This window comes from Manacus vitellinus, unplaced genomic scaffold (assembly GCF_001715985.3).
Source record: "Manacus vitellinus isolate BGI_N305 unplaced genomic scaffold, ASM171598v3 scaffold_36_pilon, whole genome shotgun sequence".
Classification (NCBI taxonomy): Eukaryota; Metazoa; Chordata; class Aves; order Passeriformes; family Pipridae; genus Manacus; species Manacus vitellinus.
In genome coordinates, this window is record NW_021940508.1 from 4,603,232 (window position 1) to 4,623,853 (window position 20,622).

General features: G+C 41.5%; 2 protein-coding genes across 2 annotated transcripts; both read right to left on the reverse strand.

Annotated features, from left to right (window-relative positions):
- Positions 1–87: 87 nt before the first annotated feature.
- DNAJC21 (DnaJ heat shock protein family (Hsp40) member C21) lies at positions 88–13,264 on the reverse strand. The gene is given in 13 exon segments (XM_029961531.1): positions 88–1,006; positions 2,090–2,165; positions 2,562–2,752; positions 4,630–4,669; positions 5,311–5,469; positions 5,709–5,796; positions 6,146–6,297; positions 7,592–7,896; positions 10,847–10,969; positions 11,855–11,978; positions 12,899–12,992; positions 13,166–13,232; positions 13,235–13,264. Coding segments are annotated over 13 exon segments (1,614 nt in total). The 3' UTR covers positions 88–841.
- A 2,644-nt stretch (positions 13,265–15,908) lies between these two features.
- Positions 15,909–20,566, reverse strand: BRIX1 (biogenesis of ribosomes BRX1). The gene is made up of 10 exons (XM_008932107.4): positions 20,402–20,566; positions 19,579–19,690; positions 19,148–19,191; positions 18,463–18,533; positions 18,030–18,079; positions 17,861–17,934; positions 17,712–17,762; positions 17,313–17,414; positions 16,634–16,762; positions 15,909–16,311 (listed from the first exon to the last, which is right to left on the reverse strand). Exons 1-10 carry the CDS (start codon positions 20,540–20,542, stop codon positions 16,042–16,044), a joined length of 1,044 nt encoding a protein of 347 aa, XP_008930355.4. The 5' UTR covers positions 20,543–20,566; the 3' UTR covers positions 15,909–16,041.
- Between the last annotated feature and the right edge of the window lie 56 nt (positions 20,567–20,622).

The window sequence follows — 20,622 nt, forward strand, 5'->3', positions numbered from 1 at the left end:
AATCCGATTCCACTCCAAAATCAGATGTTTGTTATCCCACCATTTTTTCAAGTGCTACTCAAGTTCAGGTAGATTAAGCATTCAAACAAAAGTGCCATGTTTTTTTATTAGAAATCAGAACAAATTAATTTATTTATGCCACTCATTTTTTTCTCCCTCACTTATTCCAACGAGACTCTTCCACTAGACATTTTTTCCAACGCCTGGCATGGAGGTAGACGTACAAAACAAATAGCAGTTGTCAAAACTGATTAAACAGCTTTGTCATGTTACTCTTTCCCTTCTGTCTGCTGCCTAATGTAATAAGTAATTTAAGGATGGCAGAAAAAAATCCTGTGTTTCTCCATGGCTTGGTTACGTTTCATCTTTGATAGAGGACCAGAGAACTACAGGCCCTGCTACTGGCTACATGCACCCTGAGATAAGCCCTCTCAAAAGAGAAACAGCCACACAAGAGTTAAAATAATTTATTATTTCCCATCTGCTGGTACTTAATCCATGCAGGCTTCTATAGGAATACAAAGTGAGTAGCTTTGAGTTACTATCCCCATCCTCAGAGTGAAAGGCACTGCGAGGTTAAGGGGCTTTAGACCAGGTGGCTCACTGGAAGGAGCCCCTGCCTCGGCCGTGCCACCAAACCACTCTGTAATTAAAAAAGGCTGATAAAGCCAAAAGAAAACACAGGTTCTTTCACAAGATGCTATTCCTTTTGTTGCATCTTCATTTTTTCCCAAATTGATACCTGCTTTCTTTGTTAATCTCCAGACATAGGCAATGTGCATGTTTCAGTTTTGAGAGAGTTTTAATTTACAATGCTGAAGACTGTCAGTGTAGCAAAGTCCTATCTGTTTTTGCGTTTCTCTTTTTTGTTTCTGGTGTTTACAGCTTCATTTGCAACTGATGTGGATGTTGCTCTTGCATGGTTTGTGGCTTTTAGGTGTTCAAACAATTTATTTCGGGATGGAAATGTACAGTTGCAGGTTACACAGATGATGGAAACTTCATTCTGCAATGATAAAAAAACCCAGAATGCTTCACATTCATACTAAATATGTAATAAGCGTAGTACACCAATCTGTCATACGCAGTTTCACTTAGACTATGAAATGTGAATAAGCTCTTTGTTTCTATCACCAATACTGATTAACAAATAAATATATGTATTTTTTTTTAAAAATGCAAATATAACTTCTTGATACTTCAAAGAAGTCTAAGTAAAACCAAGAACAACAATGGAAGCCTTGCCAATCCAATTCAAGGTAAAGAATACTTTTGACCTCACCTGACTGTATAATTCTTTGGGCTCTGAGATGTAGTGAATTTAGTATGTCCTTGCTGTAGTTACTATAGAATTTTGCTGTCTCTGGGAAGCATCAATACTGGGAAAGATGCATATATTACTGCCTGTCACTTACCTGGTGAGAACAGCTTTGTCCTCAGTTATTTAATTTATTTGAACTGCCTTGGATACAGAACTTTAGCAACTTTAGCAAATCTCTTAGAACTGAAGCTTAGTCCTGCTTTTCTCTGCAGGGACAAGAGCTCCAGTCTCCTAGCTTCTAATAAAAACACAGGAATAGAATTTGTGGACTAGAGGCGATCAAAACAACCAGCATTGTTTGTAGTAATATGACCATCATATTTTACCTTTCCTATGAAGACAGACTGAGAGAGCTGGGTTGTTCAGCCTGCAGAAGAGAAGGCTCCAGGGAGACCTCACTGCAGCCTTTCAGTGCCTTAAGGGGGCTTATAAAGGGGAGGGAGAGGGACTTTTTAAATGTGCAGAGCATGACAGAACAAGGGGTAGTGGTTTTAAACTGAAAGAGAGTAGGTTTAGATTAGGTATTAGGAAGAAATTCTTTACTCTGAGGGTGGTGAGGCACTGGAACAGGTTGCCCAGAGAAGCTGTGGATTCCCCATCCTGTAGAATTGTCCAAGGCCAGGCTGGATGGGGCTTTGAGCAACCTGGTCTTAGTGGAAGGTGCTCCTGCCCATGGTAGAGGGGTTGGAACTTGATGATCTTTAAGGTCCCTTCCAACCTTAACAATTCTATTGTTCTATTTTAAATAGTGTAAGTAATTTGACATACCATTGCTGGGTTCCCTGAAGATGCCTTAGAACACTTTTTTGCATCCTTGACTTTCTTCCCTTTAGGCTTAGTGCTGCTAATAGACAAAAAGAAACCAAAATCAGTGCATAGGAACATTCAGTTCTCACGAGCTTCTGATGCTTTTCAGTTGTCAGTTTCCCTGCTGCTTTCCCGTGTTCTTCCTTCACAAAACACAATGCACGTGCATCCAGAAAAAGAATTATTTACTTTATACAATCAGTTGTTGATCTCAGTACGTTGAATCAGCAATTGGTAAGTGATATGGCAGTGATTGCAGTCAAACGCAAAGGACGTTCCAAAGAAGGTCCTACACTCTTTGTTTAGTATCATATTTATTCAAACCTGCTTTAGAGTAGCCTCCACAGTTCACATTTGTAAATTTGGACTTGTTTGACAGTATCTAACATGACACAAAATGACACAGTGACTGCAATATTTTGACCCAACGCACCTTTTTACTTCACTTTTTGTTTCATTCTCTTGGTTGCCATCATCTGTAGTGCTTGTGTACTCTGACACAGCACATCCCTGGCCATCTTTTACCAACTCCTCTGCTGAGCCACTGTCTTTGTCCATGCTGGGCACCTCCTTTTGTTCAACTGTTTCTTCATCAGCACTCTGATCAAGAGAGTCCTCGTAACTCTGTCCAAACAGAGGAAATGCAAGTTAAATACTTTCAGTTCATTAGTGACCATGTTTATAGTATTATACTCATTTACCTCAAACATGAGTGGGTGGGGAGAAGAGAAAGCCATGGACCCTCTTAATTTTACTGTGTGTTTTCAGTGAGATTGTAACAGATAAAACCTTAGTTCTCCTGTTTTGAAAGATGAGGACACCTGTGGTGAAGGGAAGAAACACCAATAAAACAGCCTCTAAAACTACAGGAGGGGGGAATTTAATTATACGCAAAGCTCAGCCCATGCTGACTACCATGTCTCATGTCACATATAGTGGCTTGTCTTGTAATTTCACAAAAGCTTAATTATTCAGACTAAAGTTTCCTGTGCCAGACACCTGCATCAGGACACTTGAGCCAAAATAACTGCACTGACTGAAACTGGATAGATGCACTGTTTTTTTCTTCCCTAACATTAGAAACACTGGCAGCCTTTTCCACTTACCAGACTAGACTCAATACAAACATTTCAGCAAAATATCAACCCCCTGCCTGAAGCAAAACAGCAAAGCTCCCAAAAGCAGGACAACAAATTTGCCCTAATGCTACATTAATGCAACTCTTTCACCTCTAGCGCAGAGTCTTGGCTACCTCAAAAAACTTGGTTAATCAAGCTTCAGGAAAAGAAAACAAAACCCACAACGATTCCCTGTACTCCATAACACCTGACAGAGGATGGAGGTTAGGATCTCTCTGCACAAGATTTCAGCTCCTGCTGTGCAAGAGTGGCACCTACTGTCCAGGCTGCAGCAGGCTTCGTTCCCAAACTGAAGGAACAGAGCCACGGTGCCTGTACGCCACCTATGGTTGAGAACAGCCTTTCTGATCTCACACAGAGTAGAAAAGAATTAACCCGAGCCTTTTGGCCAGCATGGAAACATGAAGGTCAAGCCAATACTGACTTGACTATGAACTGGACCAACCAATGTGAAGTGAGTTGCTTGGAAATCTCAGGGAAGTTTCCTGAGGACAAGAGAGAATAATAGAGTGGGAGAGGGCAGAGAAGGTGAACAGAGGAGACTAGAGGGGTTAGGCTGGGGAAAGACAGAAGATGATCCTGGGAAGGGATGGAAGAGGCAGGATCTGGTACAGACAGTTCACTGGGACAAAGGTAGGACTGAGGACTAAGTAGAGAAGAGGTAATGCTTGAAAAGAATAAAACTTGAGGAAAGCAGACAGAAAAGTGTGCTCACTATGGCACTCCTGCCACTTAAGCCTGAAACACCTTGAAGCTGGTGAATTTCACCTGCTGCTGTTGGCAGAGAATCTGTCATATCATGCACAGACTCAGATGCTGGAATACAACAGATTGTTGTTTACAGTTGAAGTGAAAGGTAGAATGGATATGTTCATTCCAACAGCTACAGTCACGGTAGGATGCCAGTACAGTGTTAGTCTTTTCACTCCCCACCCCAAATTAGACATTAACAGACAATACACTATACCAGCTCCTGCAACAAAGCCAAAAGCAACATCAAACTGAGCTGTTAATGCACTAAGGCCACTGCTGGTCTTTCTGATTAATTCCTTGCATTCTCCCTATCTGCCTATTTCCATCTATTTTCCTTATACTTCCAGCTGTAGCCTTTTTAGAGCCAGCACCACATATTAAAATCTGCACAAACAGAACAAAGTGAGGTCTACAAGACTATGATCATATTTTATTATAATAAAGTGTAATAAAAATTATTCTGAAGTCAAAGAATAATTAAAAATATCTTAAAACAATCTTCAAGTGGAATTTCAAGTTCTCCTATTTCACAGGACAAAAAAAAATCAAGTTAGGAAATAACAAAACCAGGTTGTAAAGTTCCCTGAGTATCATTATATGACTACATACCTTCATTGTTTTCTGTTTCTTCTTCTGCTTCTTTGAGAGTCTGTAAAGATAAGAATTTAAAAATACCTTTTTCCATGAAAAAAACCACAAAAAACAACAAACTAGTGCCAAGCTACCTTTTTCCCTTATCTTCTAAACATGGTATTACGGAGGCAGTAGGCACAGAGAATTAGTCATGCCTGAAATTAAAACAATAGGTCTCCTAAACTACTCATTGCATTTAGTAAAACATTTATTCTGCTCAGACTAAGCCTGAAGATACGAGTGAGTTAGCTGGGATTTTGCTCTGGCCGTTTTAAAAATGAAGTTGTACAACTTCATCAATTCTGATTCTAAGCACACTCACTTTCCTGAAATGCCAGCAACCAACTGACAGAAAGTACCAAATCAATAAGCACTGTCTCTGTGCAAGTTCCCCTCCTTGAAAAACAGCAATCCCTTCTTTTCCTTAACATATAACTTTAAGCAGCAGAGATAACACAAGACTACTATTCTACAGCATTTGAATGCAGTCACACTAATGCATGCGTTTCACTGGAGCTCTGATGCTACAAAGTATTTCAAATTGCACAATACTGAGAGAGTTCCAATGCAACTGCAAATCATCAGAAGCTCCCTCTGAGGGCCACCAAGACTTATTAAATCATGAGTCACAATAACATTAAAACCAATTTAAAGTACTTCTGCTTGGGCATATCTTCTGTTTCTTCCTCCTCTTTGGTATTTACTTCGTTTGCATCATCCAGAGACACAGGAAATTTTCCTTCTTCCTCTTCCAGTTGCTGTCGTAACAGTGCTACCATCTCTCGATGCTTCTTTGATTTTTCGTGATTCTTCATGCTGTAAAGACCAGATCATTACTGCAGGTTGCTGTGAGCAAACACTGTTATATTTACATATAAATTAATAACTAGCCTATTATCCATCACTGCAAAGTATGGAAATTTCTGCACTGACAATGTCTCTACTGGATAGACAACACTGACCATTATGTGACGTTAAAAAGTCTTTAAAATGCGTTTTTAAAGAGGTTAATACCCAACACTCCCACCCCCAAGTCCCCATCCACAAGCACTTACGTTTTCTCACTTTTTAAAAATTTGTCACAAGCAGGGCAGTACAGATCATCAACAAATTCAGCTTCTCCAGTTTCATCATTCAGTTTGTCTGAAGAGATCAGTGGGGATCAGAGAGACAAAGTCAGATGAGCAATTTTTGAGCAAGCTGCTCTTTAAGCCCCAGAAAATAGTCACAGCACTGACATTCAACTTCTTCAGTATTACTGACACACAAACAGATCAAGCCTACTTCACCAAATCATATATTAGAATAAATTAACAGCTGTGGTTTGATTTCTTCTCATGTTCAAAGGAAAACACCAGAGAGTCGCTATCCTGACACCCTCAGCAGGAGGTAGAGCATTGCACTACAGTCAGAACTGCGAGTCTGGGGCTGTAAGTGAGCCAACACTCAGGCTGCAATGACTCAATAGAGATCACCTCCTCACATACCATACCTTCAATGCCTTTTGTCTCCTGTTCTTCTAATTCCTCTTCACCATCTGATCCATCTCCAAATTCCTTTTCATATTGTGCCTCCATCTCTTGCAACTCTCTCTCCAGATCTGACATAGTTATCCAGCTCTGCTCTTTATACTGCTCAGCAAGCCTGCGAGTAGAATAATACAGTAACTGCTACACTGTGTCTATGAGATGGGAACTACAGAAACAGTGTTACTTAAAGATAACTTGTTCTTCTCAGGTACTGCAGGAGGAAAATTCTGAACCTATTATGATGGAGAAAACAATGTAGAGCCTGGAAATCTGAGCAGTTAATTTATGATGTCAATGATCACATCTACGCTGCAAGCAGAAATATTAATGTAGGTGGGTCCTGCTTGAATTTCAGGCAGGACATGCTGTGCAGCATGGTCAGTATCAAGCTGACGGCAAGGAAGCGAGCTCAATCCTGCTGTAAGATCCAAACTCACGAACAATACAGACCACAGAATCCACAAGCACATTACTCCTTGACTGTCCACTGTGGGAATGTACCAGCTCAGTTTTCCCAAACTAAGAGTGGCCCAAGTTATCAATCAGTGCATCACAGGACAGCTGAATTTTGCTCCAGCTGGCTTCTGAACTCAAATTTATCAAGTAACTTGTCAGAAAATGACTAACTCTGTTTCAGTGTCCCTAAAGGGACATATATGCATATATAAGTATATATATATTTATATATATACTTATATTTTTTTTTATATATATATATTTATATATATATATATAAAAATTATATATATATCTATATATTTTAATTATTATATAAATTTTAATTGGTATGTTGTTATTTTGCTAGTGCACTCTTAAGAATTTAAGCTCCTCCTTCCCATAATGCAAGCAAAAAGTTCTTCCAGTTGAAAAAATTGTATTTACACTCGAGAGACCACTTCTTCCTATTTTGGGAAAAATAAAAACATCAAAAACTGCATTTAGTTCAATAAAAGGGTCCCTTCCAAGGAGTTAAATGGAAAAGCAAAAACAAGTTCATTTCTCTCACTTTCTTTTTAGCAGGTACAGTTCCTGCTAAAGGCAGATGGAGCTGATATAAGTCCAGGCTGCCATAGTCCTGTTCTTCCTCATTCTAAAACTTACCTTCTTTCTTCTTTAAAGGAACAATAACTATTAAATCTTACTTAGCTAAGTAAAACCACACTGGGTTCTGTGCTATTTCAGCCACTCACCCGCAGCACCCAGATAATTATTCTCCAGTTACCTTAGATCTCTACAGGTCAGTATAATGCAGACACTTAAGTTTTAAAAAGTTCAGACTTAAGACCAAAATTAATACCTAAAATTTTCAAGCATGCTTAGAAGAGCAAATGGAGAGGAATCTTAACTCTATACTGTATCGTCATGGATAGTTTCTCCAAGCTAAAAAGATTTGTTCCACGTTTACATACTTGGCTTGTTTGAGCTTCTGTTGCCTCCGAAATTCCTCTGCTTTCCTAGCTTTTTCTGCATTTTGTTCTTCTACAAGTTTTCTGTGTGCCTGTACTCTTTTATCCCTCTTACGAATAAAGGCCACTAGCTGACGGATCAGTTCATTCCTCTCTTTCCTTGCTTTCTCTCTCGTTTTCTTGTTCTCTTTCTCCATAGCTCGTTTCTCCCAGCGGTTTGAGGCTTTTCGTGTGTCATATTCTTCCTTCCAAGCAAAGTTTTTCTGAGTACAGAAACTTTGCCAATATGCATAGAAAGGGTGGACTACCTGTAAGAAAAAAAAATTAAATAAGTCACTTGTTTAGCAGGGGAAACACAAAAACCATACAAATAATTCAGGACTTCTGTAACAGTTTTGTTCTTAACTTCCACACAGGTCACAGTTTCACCTCAGAGTATAAATAAGTCACATGAAGGTTTAAAGAAATCTCTAATATCATTCTTAAAGTCTGAAAGTGTGTCAATTCTACAACCTTGTCTAAACTATTACAAACTGCAACTTCTAAAAACATTCCCTTGCAGGATTGGATCATGCCGACACCAGTGGCCAGTTACTTAGCTGTGCTCTGCTTTTCCTGTCAAACTGAAAAGCACAATCAGAATAAGATTTGCTGTCCACAAGCTGGTATATGCACAGATTGCTATGAACCACTACATTAAATTACACCAAAGGTTGGTCATACATTTCCAACAGCAGCCAGTGACCAGCATAAAAAAAGCAGTAAAACAAACACAGGCACATACTGCTATTTCTTCCCTGTATACTCTCTCTGTATCCAGAACAAGACAGAAATTAATTGCCCTTGATGATACAACAGGACAGAGTCTTCACTTGAACAGTTTAACAAGGAGCTATGTGAAGGGCTCCTGTTTTGTTAGCAAACTATACAACTGCCTGTTAAAATTATGCCCTGTAGCTTTCGCATCAAAGAAAAAGTGCTCTTTACTTATCTTCTTCCTTTTACTATTCACTAGTAAGTGCTAGATTAATAATGTGGCATAATAATTACTTTGGGTTTGTTCTCTATTTCTCTCCAAATAATTATCATCCTTCTGCATTATGTATATTCAGTAATCACGATATGTCTAAACTCTTACATTACTTGCCCCATCAATCTTTCCTTTTACTACTTGATCCTATATGCGCTACTCCTCATATTTTGGGATACCTCATAGAAGAATTTAACCTAGCAGTTTAATATCTCTTCTTATAGTGATTCCTCTTCTCCTTCTGCCATTGTTATTCACACGGACTACAACTATCAACACCTCAAAAATAACTTCCAGCAGCCCATGTACATGCAAAGTTCATGGTTGTGGCCTCTGGCAGGTTAAGTCACTGCAGTTTTTATCTGCTATCACAAAAACCCAGCTCTATAATTACCATACATTCATATTTTTCATCCAATAACCCAAGTGAGATTAGACTACCTATCTCAGATTTCTACTTCAGAAGATTTCTACTTCAGATACTTCTGTGTAAAAGGATGCACAGCCATCAGCTGATGACAGGGATCATCCTCCGCTTCACCAGCTGTATGAGCTGAGACTCTCCTCCTTCTCAGCAGCTACCTTAACAATCTGAAATACAAGCACATCTCTGATATTCTCTAGCAGCCTGTACAGCAGCTCTTGCTGGACTCCCAGGTGGATTTTGCTTTGCCTACTACTCACACTTGGAGCTAATCACTGTTGTTTCTGCATCTAATTGACCTATAAGTCTGCTCTTCCCATGAAGGCTTGTGAACTCATGGCTTTACGAGTACCTTTCCTGGCTGCCTGGCACTGATCAAGCTGCCTCTCAAGTTTCTTGTGAATTCACTGAATAGACCAAACTAGAGAGCACTCACATTACAGATTTTGAAGCCTCTGTGGAGTTTTTGTAGCTCCCTTCTAAAACTTTTCCCACAGTACTCCCACTGAGTAGATCAGTGAGCAGTGCAATGCTGGAATCCTCTGATAGTGTAATCTCTTCCTACTGAACAGAGGCTATTTGCTACTAAATATCTCTATGAATCCTAGGGGAAAAAAAAAAGGGAGCACTCTGCTTCCAGAACAGCGTGAATAAGGCAGATTTTAAACCTAGAATTCCAGCCCTTTTTGCAATTATTAATTGACAGCATAAAAGCCACTTTGAGTCTATAATCATATCTATGCCATAGATTCAAAACAAGGAGTTTCCAGAAGATGTTTCAAGATAACTCCATTAAGAGACAGATTTTAGCTGGTTAAGAGACACTACATATTCTCCCTAGGAAAGATTTCCACTTGTTAAACTGTTCTGGCATCTAAACACCCATTCTGACACTTCATAAGAAGTTTGATTTGTAACTTTTGTTTCCAACTCCAGCCAAGTTTTATACCATTGAAGTTACTAACTTCTAAGGCATGTATTAATTTAAATTTCATAAATAATTGGCCATACAGTAAAGGTGACAGGGAGCAGACTAGAGGCAACATTTGAGTACACTTAATACCGTGCAGTTATTCCCTAGGAAAACTGTTATTATTTCATTATTTAATTTCAACACAGGAATACTGGTAACCTCAAAAAAGAATTCTAAGTCTGACAGAATATAACAAATAGTTGGCAAACCAGATGACAAGAATTCAGGTGTCCCCTATGCATTTTCTTTTCTTATTTCACAAAGGAAAGCATGCACTATTTTCAGAATCAAATCTTACTACAGGCTAACTGCAGATGACAAGGTAATCATAGTGGGAGCTCAACACTGCAGGTCAACCACCACATCTATTTTCTATATCCTGTGCTATGCAGTAAGTGCTGTGCAGTTTTCCTATACTGGAAAAAATTATCTCAACATCCCTTTCTGTAATGTAAGTTATGTTAAATATTGGTAAACTGCTCTCATCAGGAAGCAAACATCTGTTCTTTTGTTTTACAGGTCTTGCACTCCATTTAAGTTCCACTGGCATAATTATGGTTGGCCTCGTGAAATGTTTGTCTGGCAACTTACCCTAAAGGCCTGGCTAATACTATAGTCCAACAGGAAATACCAATTTTAATTCACCAAAACACTACAAATTAAAGCACAAGCACTTCCTTTATAGTAATGGTCTACAATAGTAGAAAATACCAGATATATGGTTTTGTATTCACTTCAGAGATCAGCGAGAGCCTTTCCTTTCATTTCAGTGTGGAACAAAGTAATGGCTTAACTCCATTACCTTCAGTTCAGATTTACACTTGCTCTTACCGTATCATAGTCACTTTGGGAATATCCAAACATAGGGAATTCTTCAGGATCTTCCTGGGTCATGTATTCCATCTCTTCTTTTGCAATCTTTTCAAAAACCTGTCGATAGACTGCGAAGAATCCCTGAAAAAAATCAAATCAATCCATTAATCAATCAATCAATCTGACTCATTTTGAATGGCTCAATAACAGATATACAAATGGTCAGGTGCAGGAGTGTATTTTAGAGAAATACTACAATTCTGCAAAAGCAACCCAAAACCGGGGTAAAGGCCTCATAAGCACTTGCTCTTGACAGGAAGACCCTTCTGTTTAACAAGTTCCATTATCTCGCATGCCTTTTATTTCCATCTCCTTCATGCAGTCTCTGTCTCTCTCACAGCTGTAGTCAAATCTAAACTTAAAAGTTATTTTCAGCATGCTGGAGATGGTGATAAGTTTCTACTTGCACAGGATCAGGTTTTGTGGAAGTTCCAGTATAAAATTCTTTATTAAGTATCCTATCTTCTTTTAATATGTTACTAACTGACTCCTAGTATAGTAACACAAAGACAAAAAAGTATTTTCTCTGGTGGAGGTTCTTCTGATCACCTGGACCTTTTTAATTTATAGTGAGTATTTTAAAATTCAACAAGGAGTCAAAAAATGAGATAGGGAATTAATTTATAGGAAACACACCTTTCCCAAGAACTCTTGTTACATTCATTTTTTGTAGTCTGAAGCATTCTAGCCTGTTAAAAGTATTTCTGAATAAACAGATGGTATTGCAAATCTCTGTCATGATTCACTATATAACATAAATAAATAATATACACACACTTCGCAGTTGTATGACTTAGATGGAAATTATGATTAAGTAATTATTAGACAACATGCAGGAATTAAAGCTTCCCTAAATGTCCAGTTATTACTACCCATGCTAATAATTCTACACATAACTTTTCAATACAAAACAAATGACAACACTTATAATGGAATTTAAATTGATACCTTAAATTAACTCATTACCTTTTCATCATCTCCATATCCAGAGTAACAGCTAACAGTGAAGTAGCGCAGCAGATCCAAACTATCATCTTGATACTCTCCATCAACTCCTCCTTTCAGCAGAGCCTCCCTGTGATTATCATACCTAGAAAAAATTCACAGCATCCAGCAGGTAGAGACACGGGACGTTCTCCAGGGCTAGGAAGCTAGCAAGTACATCTACTACATCAGTGTATAGCTTAGCCCAGTGTCTGTAATTTGGCTCTCACATCCAAAGTCCTCAGAGAGAAAAATAAGACAGGCTCGGTAAATATTCTATCTTGACTTTCAGTTTACTTACTGTTACTTTATCTGCAATATCTGCAGCAGTAATTTTTTTAACAGGCAGCTAGCGATCAATCACATTTGAGCAAGATGCTTCAGAAACAGGTAGGACATTATTTAAACCATCTAATACCTATACACACTCAAAAACCCCCAAATCACACACTGGTATATAAAAACCGAAAACCAGTCCTGTATTTTCAAAGAGGATAAACTTAGCACAGGTGTTTTTAGCTACGTAATCTGCTTCAGACCACTTGAAAAACAAGCTACACAGGACATTTAGAGTGTCAATCTCTTAAATATGTGTGTGTGTGTGTGTATTTCAGAATAGGACTGTTACAGAAACATAATGTACGTCATTACGAACATCTGCAGCACCCCAAGGACACTGAACACGTGCTTGCCCTGGCCAAGGCCGGCAGGGCTGAACAGAGGGGCACCTGTGATACCGTGCAAGCTGCCTCCTGCTCCGGGAGAGGAGACAGAGGCCAACACTGGCGTGTCCCAGAGTACTCCTCGGTGCCCAGCACACCTTCACCTCCAGCAAGGAAGGCGTGGGTGCGGATCTGTGCCTCTCCAGCAAGGCTGCACGGCTCCCAACCCTTCCAAAGCCTAAAGAGGGCTGCTCCTGCCCATGGATGCCCGCACTGACTTCCCACAAGGCCCAAGGGCAGCACATTCCAAGCCCAGGCAGAGACAGGACCTAACTAAGCCTCTCCGAGGCCAAGCGCCGCTCACCAGGCCCTCTCCTGGGGGTCGCTTAGCACGTCGTACGCCGCCTGGATCAACTTGAACTGCTCCGCCGCCTCCTCCGCGTTCTCGAGGTTTTTATCTGCAGGGCAATTTAACGAAACTGCTGTAAGCGCCTGCACGGCACAGCGGCCGAACCCGCCCGCCGCCCCCGGCAACCCGAGTCAGGCGACTGCCCGGGGCCCACGGGCTCCCGGGCCGGGGCAGAGCGGAGCCGGGGCGGCCGGGCCCCGCCGCCCGGAGCCGCGGCCGTACCCGGGTGCCAGCGCAGCGCCAGCCGGCGGTACGCCCGCTTCAGCTCCTCCTCGGCGGCGTCGCGCCTTCACCGCCCAGCACCTCGTAGTGGCACTTCATGGCGACGGCGGCGGGGTGGCGGTACCTCAACCCGCGGGGAAGCGCCGGCCGGCGGGGCGGGGCAGCGGGCGCGGCCGCCCCGCGCAGGGAGGAGCGGGGCGGGACCGGCGGGCTGTTGTCACCCGCCGCGGGGAGGCTTGCCGGGGAGGAGGGCGGGGCCGCTCGGCCCTCGCTGGGAGGGGTGTGTGGGCCGTGGAGCCGCGTGGTACCGAATTGAGCAGGTAGGACAGAATGCTTTGGGTTGGAAAAGGTCTTTGTGATCATCGAGTCCAACCTGTGACCGAACACCACCATGTCAGCTAGACCGTGGTACTAAGTGCCACGTTAAGTTCTTCCTTAAAACACTTCCAGGGGCGGTGACTCCACCACCTCCCTGGGCAGCCCACTCCAGTGTCTAATCACCCTTTCTGTGAAGAAATTCCTCCTAATGCCCAATCTAAACCTCCCCTGGTGCAGCTTAAGACTGTGTCCTGTTGTCTTGTTGCAAGTTGCCTGGGAGAAGAGACTGACCCCCACCTGGCTACAACCTCCTTCCAGGTGCTTGTAGGGAGTGATAAGGTCCCCCCTGACCCTCTGCTTCTCCAGGCTAAACATTCCCACTCCTCATAAGACTTGTGCTTCAAACTTCGTTGTGCTTCATTAGCTTCGTTGCCCTTCTCTGGACTCACTCCAGCACCTCAATGTCCTTCCTGAATTGAGGGGCCCAGAACTGGACAAAGTACTAGAGGTATAGTCTTACCAGTGCCCAGTACAGGGGGAGAATGACTTCCCTGGTCCTGCTGGCCACACTGTTTCTGATACAGATATATCTGATTCCTGTGGGTGCTGAGGAGCTCGGGGGCATGGCCAGCACAGCACCCATTCTCAGGTTGTCAGGTAACATTTTCTTTTTGATACCTGCACTCTTCAGAGATCTTAGAGTAGCCCAAGCTGCTTTTTTCTCTAGATCAAGTGTGTATCAGTGGGCACTGCATGAAGAGAGCTTTGGATCAGACTGTGAGATCTAGAGGTCCTGATCTCACTGCCTGATCCAAAGATGATGGGTTGAATATGAGTCAGCAGTGCCCTGGCAGCCAGGAGGGCCAGTCGTGTCCTAAGGGGCATCAGGCAAAGCACAGCCAGCCAGGCAAGGGAGGGGATTTTCTGCTCTGCTCCCTTGGAATATTGTGTGCAGTTTGAATCACCTCAATAGAAGAAGGGTGTAAATATTGGAGTTTATCAGGAGGAGGACAACCAAGATAGAGAAAGGTCTTGAGGGCTTTGGGGGGACCTCACTGCATCTACATCTTTTTCACGGGGATTTTGGTTGGGATAGAGCTAATTTTCTTCACAGTAGCAGGCATGGAGCTGTGTTTTGGATCTGTGCTGGAAACAGTGTTGGTAATAACAGAGATGTTTGCATTATTGCTCAGAGTCAAGGCATTTTTGCTCCTCACCCCACCCCACCAGCAAGAAGGCTGGAGGTGCACAAGAAGCTGGGAAGGGACACAGCCAGGACAGCTGACCCGAGCTAACCACAGGGTTATTCCATACCATGCTCAGTATACAAAGCTGGAAGAGAGAAAGCAGGGGACATTCAGAATGATGACATTTGTCTTCCTGAGTCACAGTTACATGTGATGGGGCCCGGCTCTCCTGGGAATGGCTGAACACCTGCCTGCACAGAGGAGGTAGTAGATAAATTCCTTGTTTTGCTTTGCTTGCATGCATGGCTTTTGCTTTACCTATTAGTCTTTATCTCAAACCATGAGTTTTCACTCGCATCCTTCTGATTCTCTTCCCCATCCCACTGGGGGAGAGTGAGCGAGCAGCTCCGTGCGGTTAAACCCTGCGTCAGAGAAACAGTACTGCATCAGGGAAAGTTCAGGTTGGACACTGGGAAAAAGTTGCTCACCCAGAGGGTGGTCAGTTCCTGGAACAGGCTCCCCAGGGAAGCAGTCATGGCACCAAGCCTGTCAAGAGTTAAGAAGGATCTGGATGAAGACTGTAGTCATATGGTTTGGTGATACATAGTTCTGTGAAGAGTTAACTTGGACTCAATGATACTCATGCATCTCTTCTAACTCATTAGTGATCATGTATTAGACCACATGAACTGAGCACATGCCTGTGCAGAGGAAATTCACATCTTTCTTTCCAATCAGATGGCCCACAGATCATTTGTTGCAGAGCTCATACTGAATTTCCCTTGCCCTGCTGGGTGGGATAGCGCTTAACATGTCAGCTTCCTCTTTGGAACCTGTGTCTGTTCAGCACTAAGACAGCAGAAAATGAAACAGAGGAATCAAACAGAAGCAGAGCACAAACAAGACCTTGAAGCACAGGGAAGTTGAGGAAGTGCACAGGGAGACAGAACTAGTCAGTGGAAGAACCAGGTCTTGAGGTCTGGAACTGTGAAGTAGCTTAAAGATACTTAAAGTAGCCCCAGAGACATCTGTAACTACTCACTAACATCAGTCAAGGACAGTGGCTTGGAATCAGACTTCAGGTATTAGAGAAAAAAAAAAATTACTGTGGGGGTGGGGAGGCACAGAAACAGGTTGCCCAGCACAATTGTGGATAACCCATCCATGGAAGCGTTTAAGGCTGGGTTGGATGGGATGTCATGATATTTTTCAAAACCCAGAATCCCAGAAGACAAAAAAAGAACACACACGCAATCCTAATAAAGAAATGGATATTTTGTTTACTTAAAACTGAACTCCAAATAGTTTTGCCTGTAGAAACAATTATTTACAATATTATGTCAATATAGCTAGTTTCCACCCTTGCAACATTTATGCTGATGCTTCAGTTCTGAATAGCTTTTTTTGTTTCTTCCTCTGAATTTTGCGTAGTTTCTTTTTATCCTTAACAATTGGCTTTGACTCTGGTTTCACAAGCTGTATTTCCACCGGCTTTTCTTCAGCTGGAGTTTCAAAGACCACTTCGGTAGGATCTTCTTTAACAAGGACCTTACTCGCTTTTTTCTTCTCCTTTTGCACTTCTTTCACATGCTGTTTCTCTCTAAACTTAGCTGCCACTGACAATCTTATCAGCCGTCGATGCTGTAAGAATTTAAATTTGAACATGTTTCAAATAAGCAATAGGAAGAAACCCAGTATTAAATAAACATGTGGTAATTTCTCTGCTTAGTGGTCAAAATCCTCAGTGTAATGCCATCTTTTCAGTGACATCACTTCTGCATTCATTCCATGCTCACAGGATTACAAATTACAAAATTACTCTGTTCTCGAATTATTATCAGTTGGGGCTCTTTTCTATGAAGGGTCTTGGAGAAGGGCATGTGTGATGCTCCTGCAGAGACAGACTGCAAGATTGGTTTTCAAATAAGTTGCTGAATGAAAGAGAAAACAAAGAACTGCTTACCATATTTGGGGATTGGTAATGAGGATTTTCATACAGAGTTGGTCCTCCAAAGCTACCTTGGAAGATTTTTATGAGGTTCAGGACAAAACGAGGCCCAATTTCTACTAGAGATGCATCTTCTTCTATTATCTGCAATAAAAAGAAGACTTTCTTAAATTCTCATGGATCAAATGGCAGTATATGAACTTGTAGGCACCTTACACGTGGTAACGCACAACTGAATTTAAATCTGAGATATGGTGCCCCTGAAGCTGATAAGCTAGACTTGTATAAACCCAGTTCTGTACATAAAGCAGGTCTTTTAGGTTCGAGCCAGCTTTTAGAGAGTACTAGGTATTTGTGAATTCCTCCTTTAGAAAGTAAGCTCTAGCTCACTTTGGGTCAAAGCAGCAAGTAAGGTTACAGTGCAAAGTGTAGGCTTTGTAGGGTACTACTTCCCGTTACCAAGACATCCATCACAGAACCACAACTCACTGAATGCAGGTTGATCGAACCAGATTTCTCCAGAGATACAGGAGAAGGTAAGTCATTTCAGGACTGAATCTGGAAGCACTAGAGACTGGCATACCCAAATAATAATAATAATAATAATGATTCTTCTCACTTTATTTTAATTAATAGATTTGATATGAAATTACTCCACCGAGCTCCTTCTGAAGAGCTAAGCGAGACCACTAACCTGGTAATTCCGAAACCAGATCCTCTCATCTGTAACGGTGAAGGTGAAAACATGATCGACAAAAGGTTGGCTTTTGGGGTGATACTGTGGTGTACTAAATATCTGTAATAAGAGGAAGCATTTCTGAGTATCTACAGTTTAAGAGGTCAAGCATAAATGGCCCAGTTTAAATTCGTTTTAATTTACTAAGATCCCAATCCCAGGTTAAACTTCAAAATTCAAAACTTAAGAACAAGTATTCAAGTCATATTAAGAATATGACCCAAATATCTTGAGGACTTTTTGAAAGTTTAGAAGTGTAAAACTGCTACTTGAAAAAACACTTGAGATTTTTAAGTATGTTGCCAGAAAACATTTCCAATGAAGAAGAAACACTGGGCAGCAGAACTACAGACTGACCTGAATAAACAATTCTTTTAGCAGGGCATAGTGTGGCTCCTTGTCAAATATCTACAAAAAATAAAAATTGAATTTTACACACAAATCTAAATGCAATAGTCATGCAAAGAGAACAAAAGCAAAGCCAATGAAATGAAAACTATACTTACTGGATCAAAAGACAAGAGGGGCCGTGAGCCCCTTAGGCAATTTCCTGTCATCTTCAATTCAGCCAGTGTGTGAACTACAGTGATTTTTAAAAAGGTGTATCATTTTAGTACTTACAGAAAACTGTACAAAGAAGCAAGAGTACAAACACAATAATGTCAACCAGCTTACCGTTCTGCACTAAGAATTTAGCTGATGGTCCCTGTGGTGTGTTTGAAAGCCTGCAGAGGACAGGGGGTGGGGAAGACAGAAAAGAAAAACATTAACAGCAGCCAGAAGGTATGCTGGATTTCCACAGTACTCCACAGCACCCTCACTCCTGTATTGAAGTAATTTTGGTTGCTTTCATAACATTATCGAGTTCCTTTAACATACTCATAAATGCCTGCTTTCTAAATAATTTTATAACATACTTCTGTAAACGGTCTACAAAAGCTGGTCATGCATTGTAAACTTGCACTATCCACAGAAGTGCAATATTAGAACAGATTTAACTAAGCAACGCTATTTCATGCATCTTCACTATTACGGTAAGAAACTTAAGCTAAAACTGAAGCATCTTCAGCTATATATAGAAATGTAACAAAACGTAACATTTCCTTACCACATATAGAGATCCTGTTTCTTTTTGGCTTCAAAAAAGATGCACTTATTGCAGTTTTTCATTTCACACACCTAAACAAGATGTTCAAATTAGCTGTTTACAAACATTTTGAAGATATTACCAAAAACTTTCCACATTCATCACTATGAATGTTCAAAAGCAAAGGTTTTGACTTAATAAATTCCACCTAATGATCCCAAAACTTTAGTTGAAGAGCTTGTTTTGTTGACAAACCTCACATAATTATTAAAAAGAAAAATAACTTCATTAAAGCTACAACAACCTGATAAGCTCTCCAGGCATAAACTTGAGAGCAACAGATGTAACATTACGTCTTACATTCAGGACTACCACTGTCCTACTACATTGTTTGAGCTGGCTGCATATTTGTGTCCTGCATTCTTCAAGTATGAACTATGCTACACCTCTCACCTACATAGGTTTTATTTCTTCATGATGAAAATATACATTTAATTAGAAGTTGAATTTTGGTTTCATTAATCAAAATTCAACTTCCTGTTTTAACACAAGTGTTTTCAAATATCAATAATTTTCACCTATGAAGTTATACAACTCCTATAACTAGTATGAGATCCTCTGAACTTGGCTGCCCTTTTCCCTTGCACACTGGATTTTCATAGAAAATTTAAAAAAGAAAATAACCACTAGAAAGATCCTTGGTTACCTCATTAATTACAAATAACTGGTCTTTACGGTCCATTTTAGTATCTGGAAAATAAGAACAACATTTATGAGGCTGGAAAGACAATTTAACACACGACATTCTTTTAACAGGCAGTCCTTTTTCAAGAATTTTACGAGTTTATAAATGAAAGATTAACCATCAAGTGGTTTCAGTCCTCTTATGGAATAAACAAGCATAGCAGCAAAACTGTGCACTTGCAGGACTGATACCACAGGATTAATTTCCCAGGAAATATTAAGATATGACAAGTCCTGTATTTGTTGGCTCAAAAGGGGTTTGGTGTTTGCTTAAAATACAAGTTTCATTAAAACACTTATGTACCATATTCAAAAAAAAAAGAACAGGTTGCTAGAAGTTCTTGGTTTAAAAGTATTCTGAAAATATAACCTAGGAATGATGCTTAACCCTACCTGCTTTAGAGTGAGGCATCAATGTTCTTAAGTCTTGCATTAGGTGCCTTGTTCTGAAATTAATTCCACGAGAGGAGAATATCAGCACTCGCTCCTTATTCTTCCATTTACCCTAAGAAAAAGACATAAAAGTTACCTGGGAAGTTTCTAGCCTTAATAATACTACAACACAGCAAAAAATAAATGTTCGGACAGTAAGTACAAAACCCACATTTGTTATTATCTGTCCACCCAGCAAGAGCGGTGGCTTCCCTAGAGAATGCAGGGGCCTTGCTTTTACAGGAGGAACTGTCCTCCATCCTGCTCCAGTGTGCTCCCAGATAAAGCCTTTCCCTCGCACCACAGTATTAAGAAGCCACTTATTCACAAAAAGCACCTCTCCTTCCCTGCAAAATGAGCTCAGGTACAGCCCCAGAGCACAATTCCGCTTTTCCTACCCACGAGCATCCGACGAAATCTCTGCCCTACACGTGCTACTCTTTGTTTTTCTTGTAAGGAACCTATAACGCAATTACTGAACGCTCCTCGGGATGACTCCTAAATGGAACAGGCACCATTTCCATATACCTTTTGTGTACAACAGAATTACCCAACTCTTCCAAACACTTCTGAGATCACGGTAACCCATCTTATTTACACCGACCAGAACAACGCTCTCCGCGTACCCTCACAGACACACCACACCACCGCCTTACTCCTACTCGCGCTGGCGTTATAAAAGATTCTGACTAAGCCAAGCAGCGGTGTTCCCGCAGGCAGCCCGAGCGCCGGCACCCCGGGGAGGCCGAACTCCTCGGGAGGAGGCGCGCTCTCCCGGCGGTACCTGGGACACGGGCGGTGGGATGCTGTATTCCTGCGGGGCTCCGGCCGGGGCCGCCTCTGCCTCTGCCGCGCTGGGGCCGGTCCTGGCGCGTTTCCCCTTTCCCGCCGGGAGCGCCTCACGCTTTCCTCTTCCCGCCGCCATCTCGCCCCACGCCCGCACGCCGCTCCCGCCTTCCTGCGCTCGCCACTTCCTCCGCTCCCGCTTCCTGCGCCGCCCCTTCC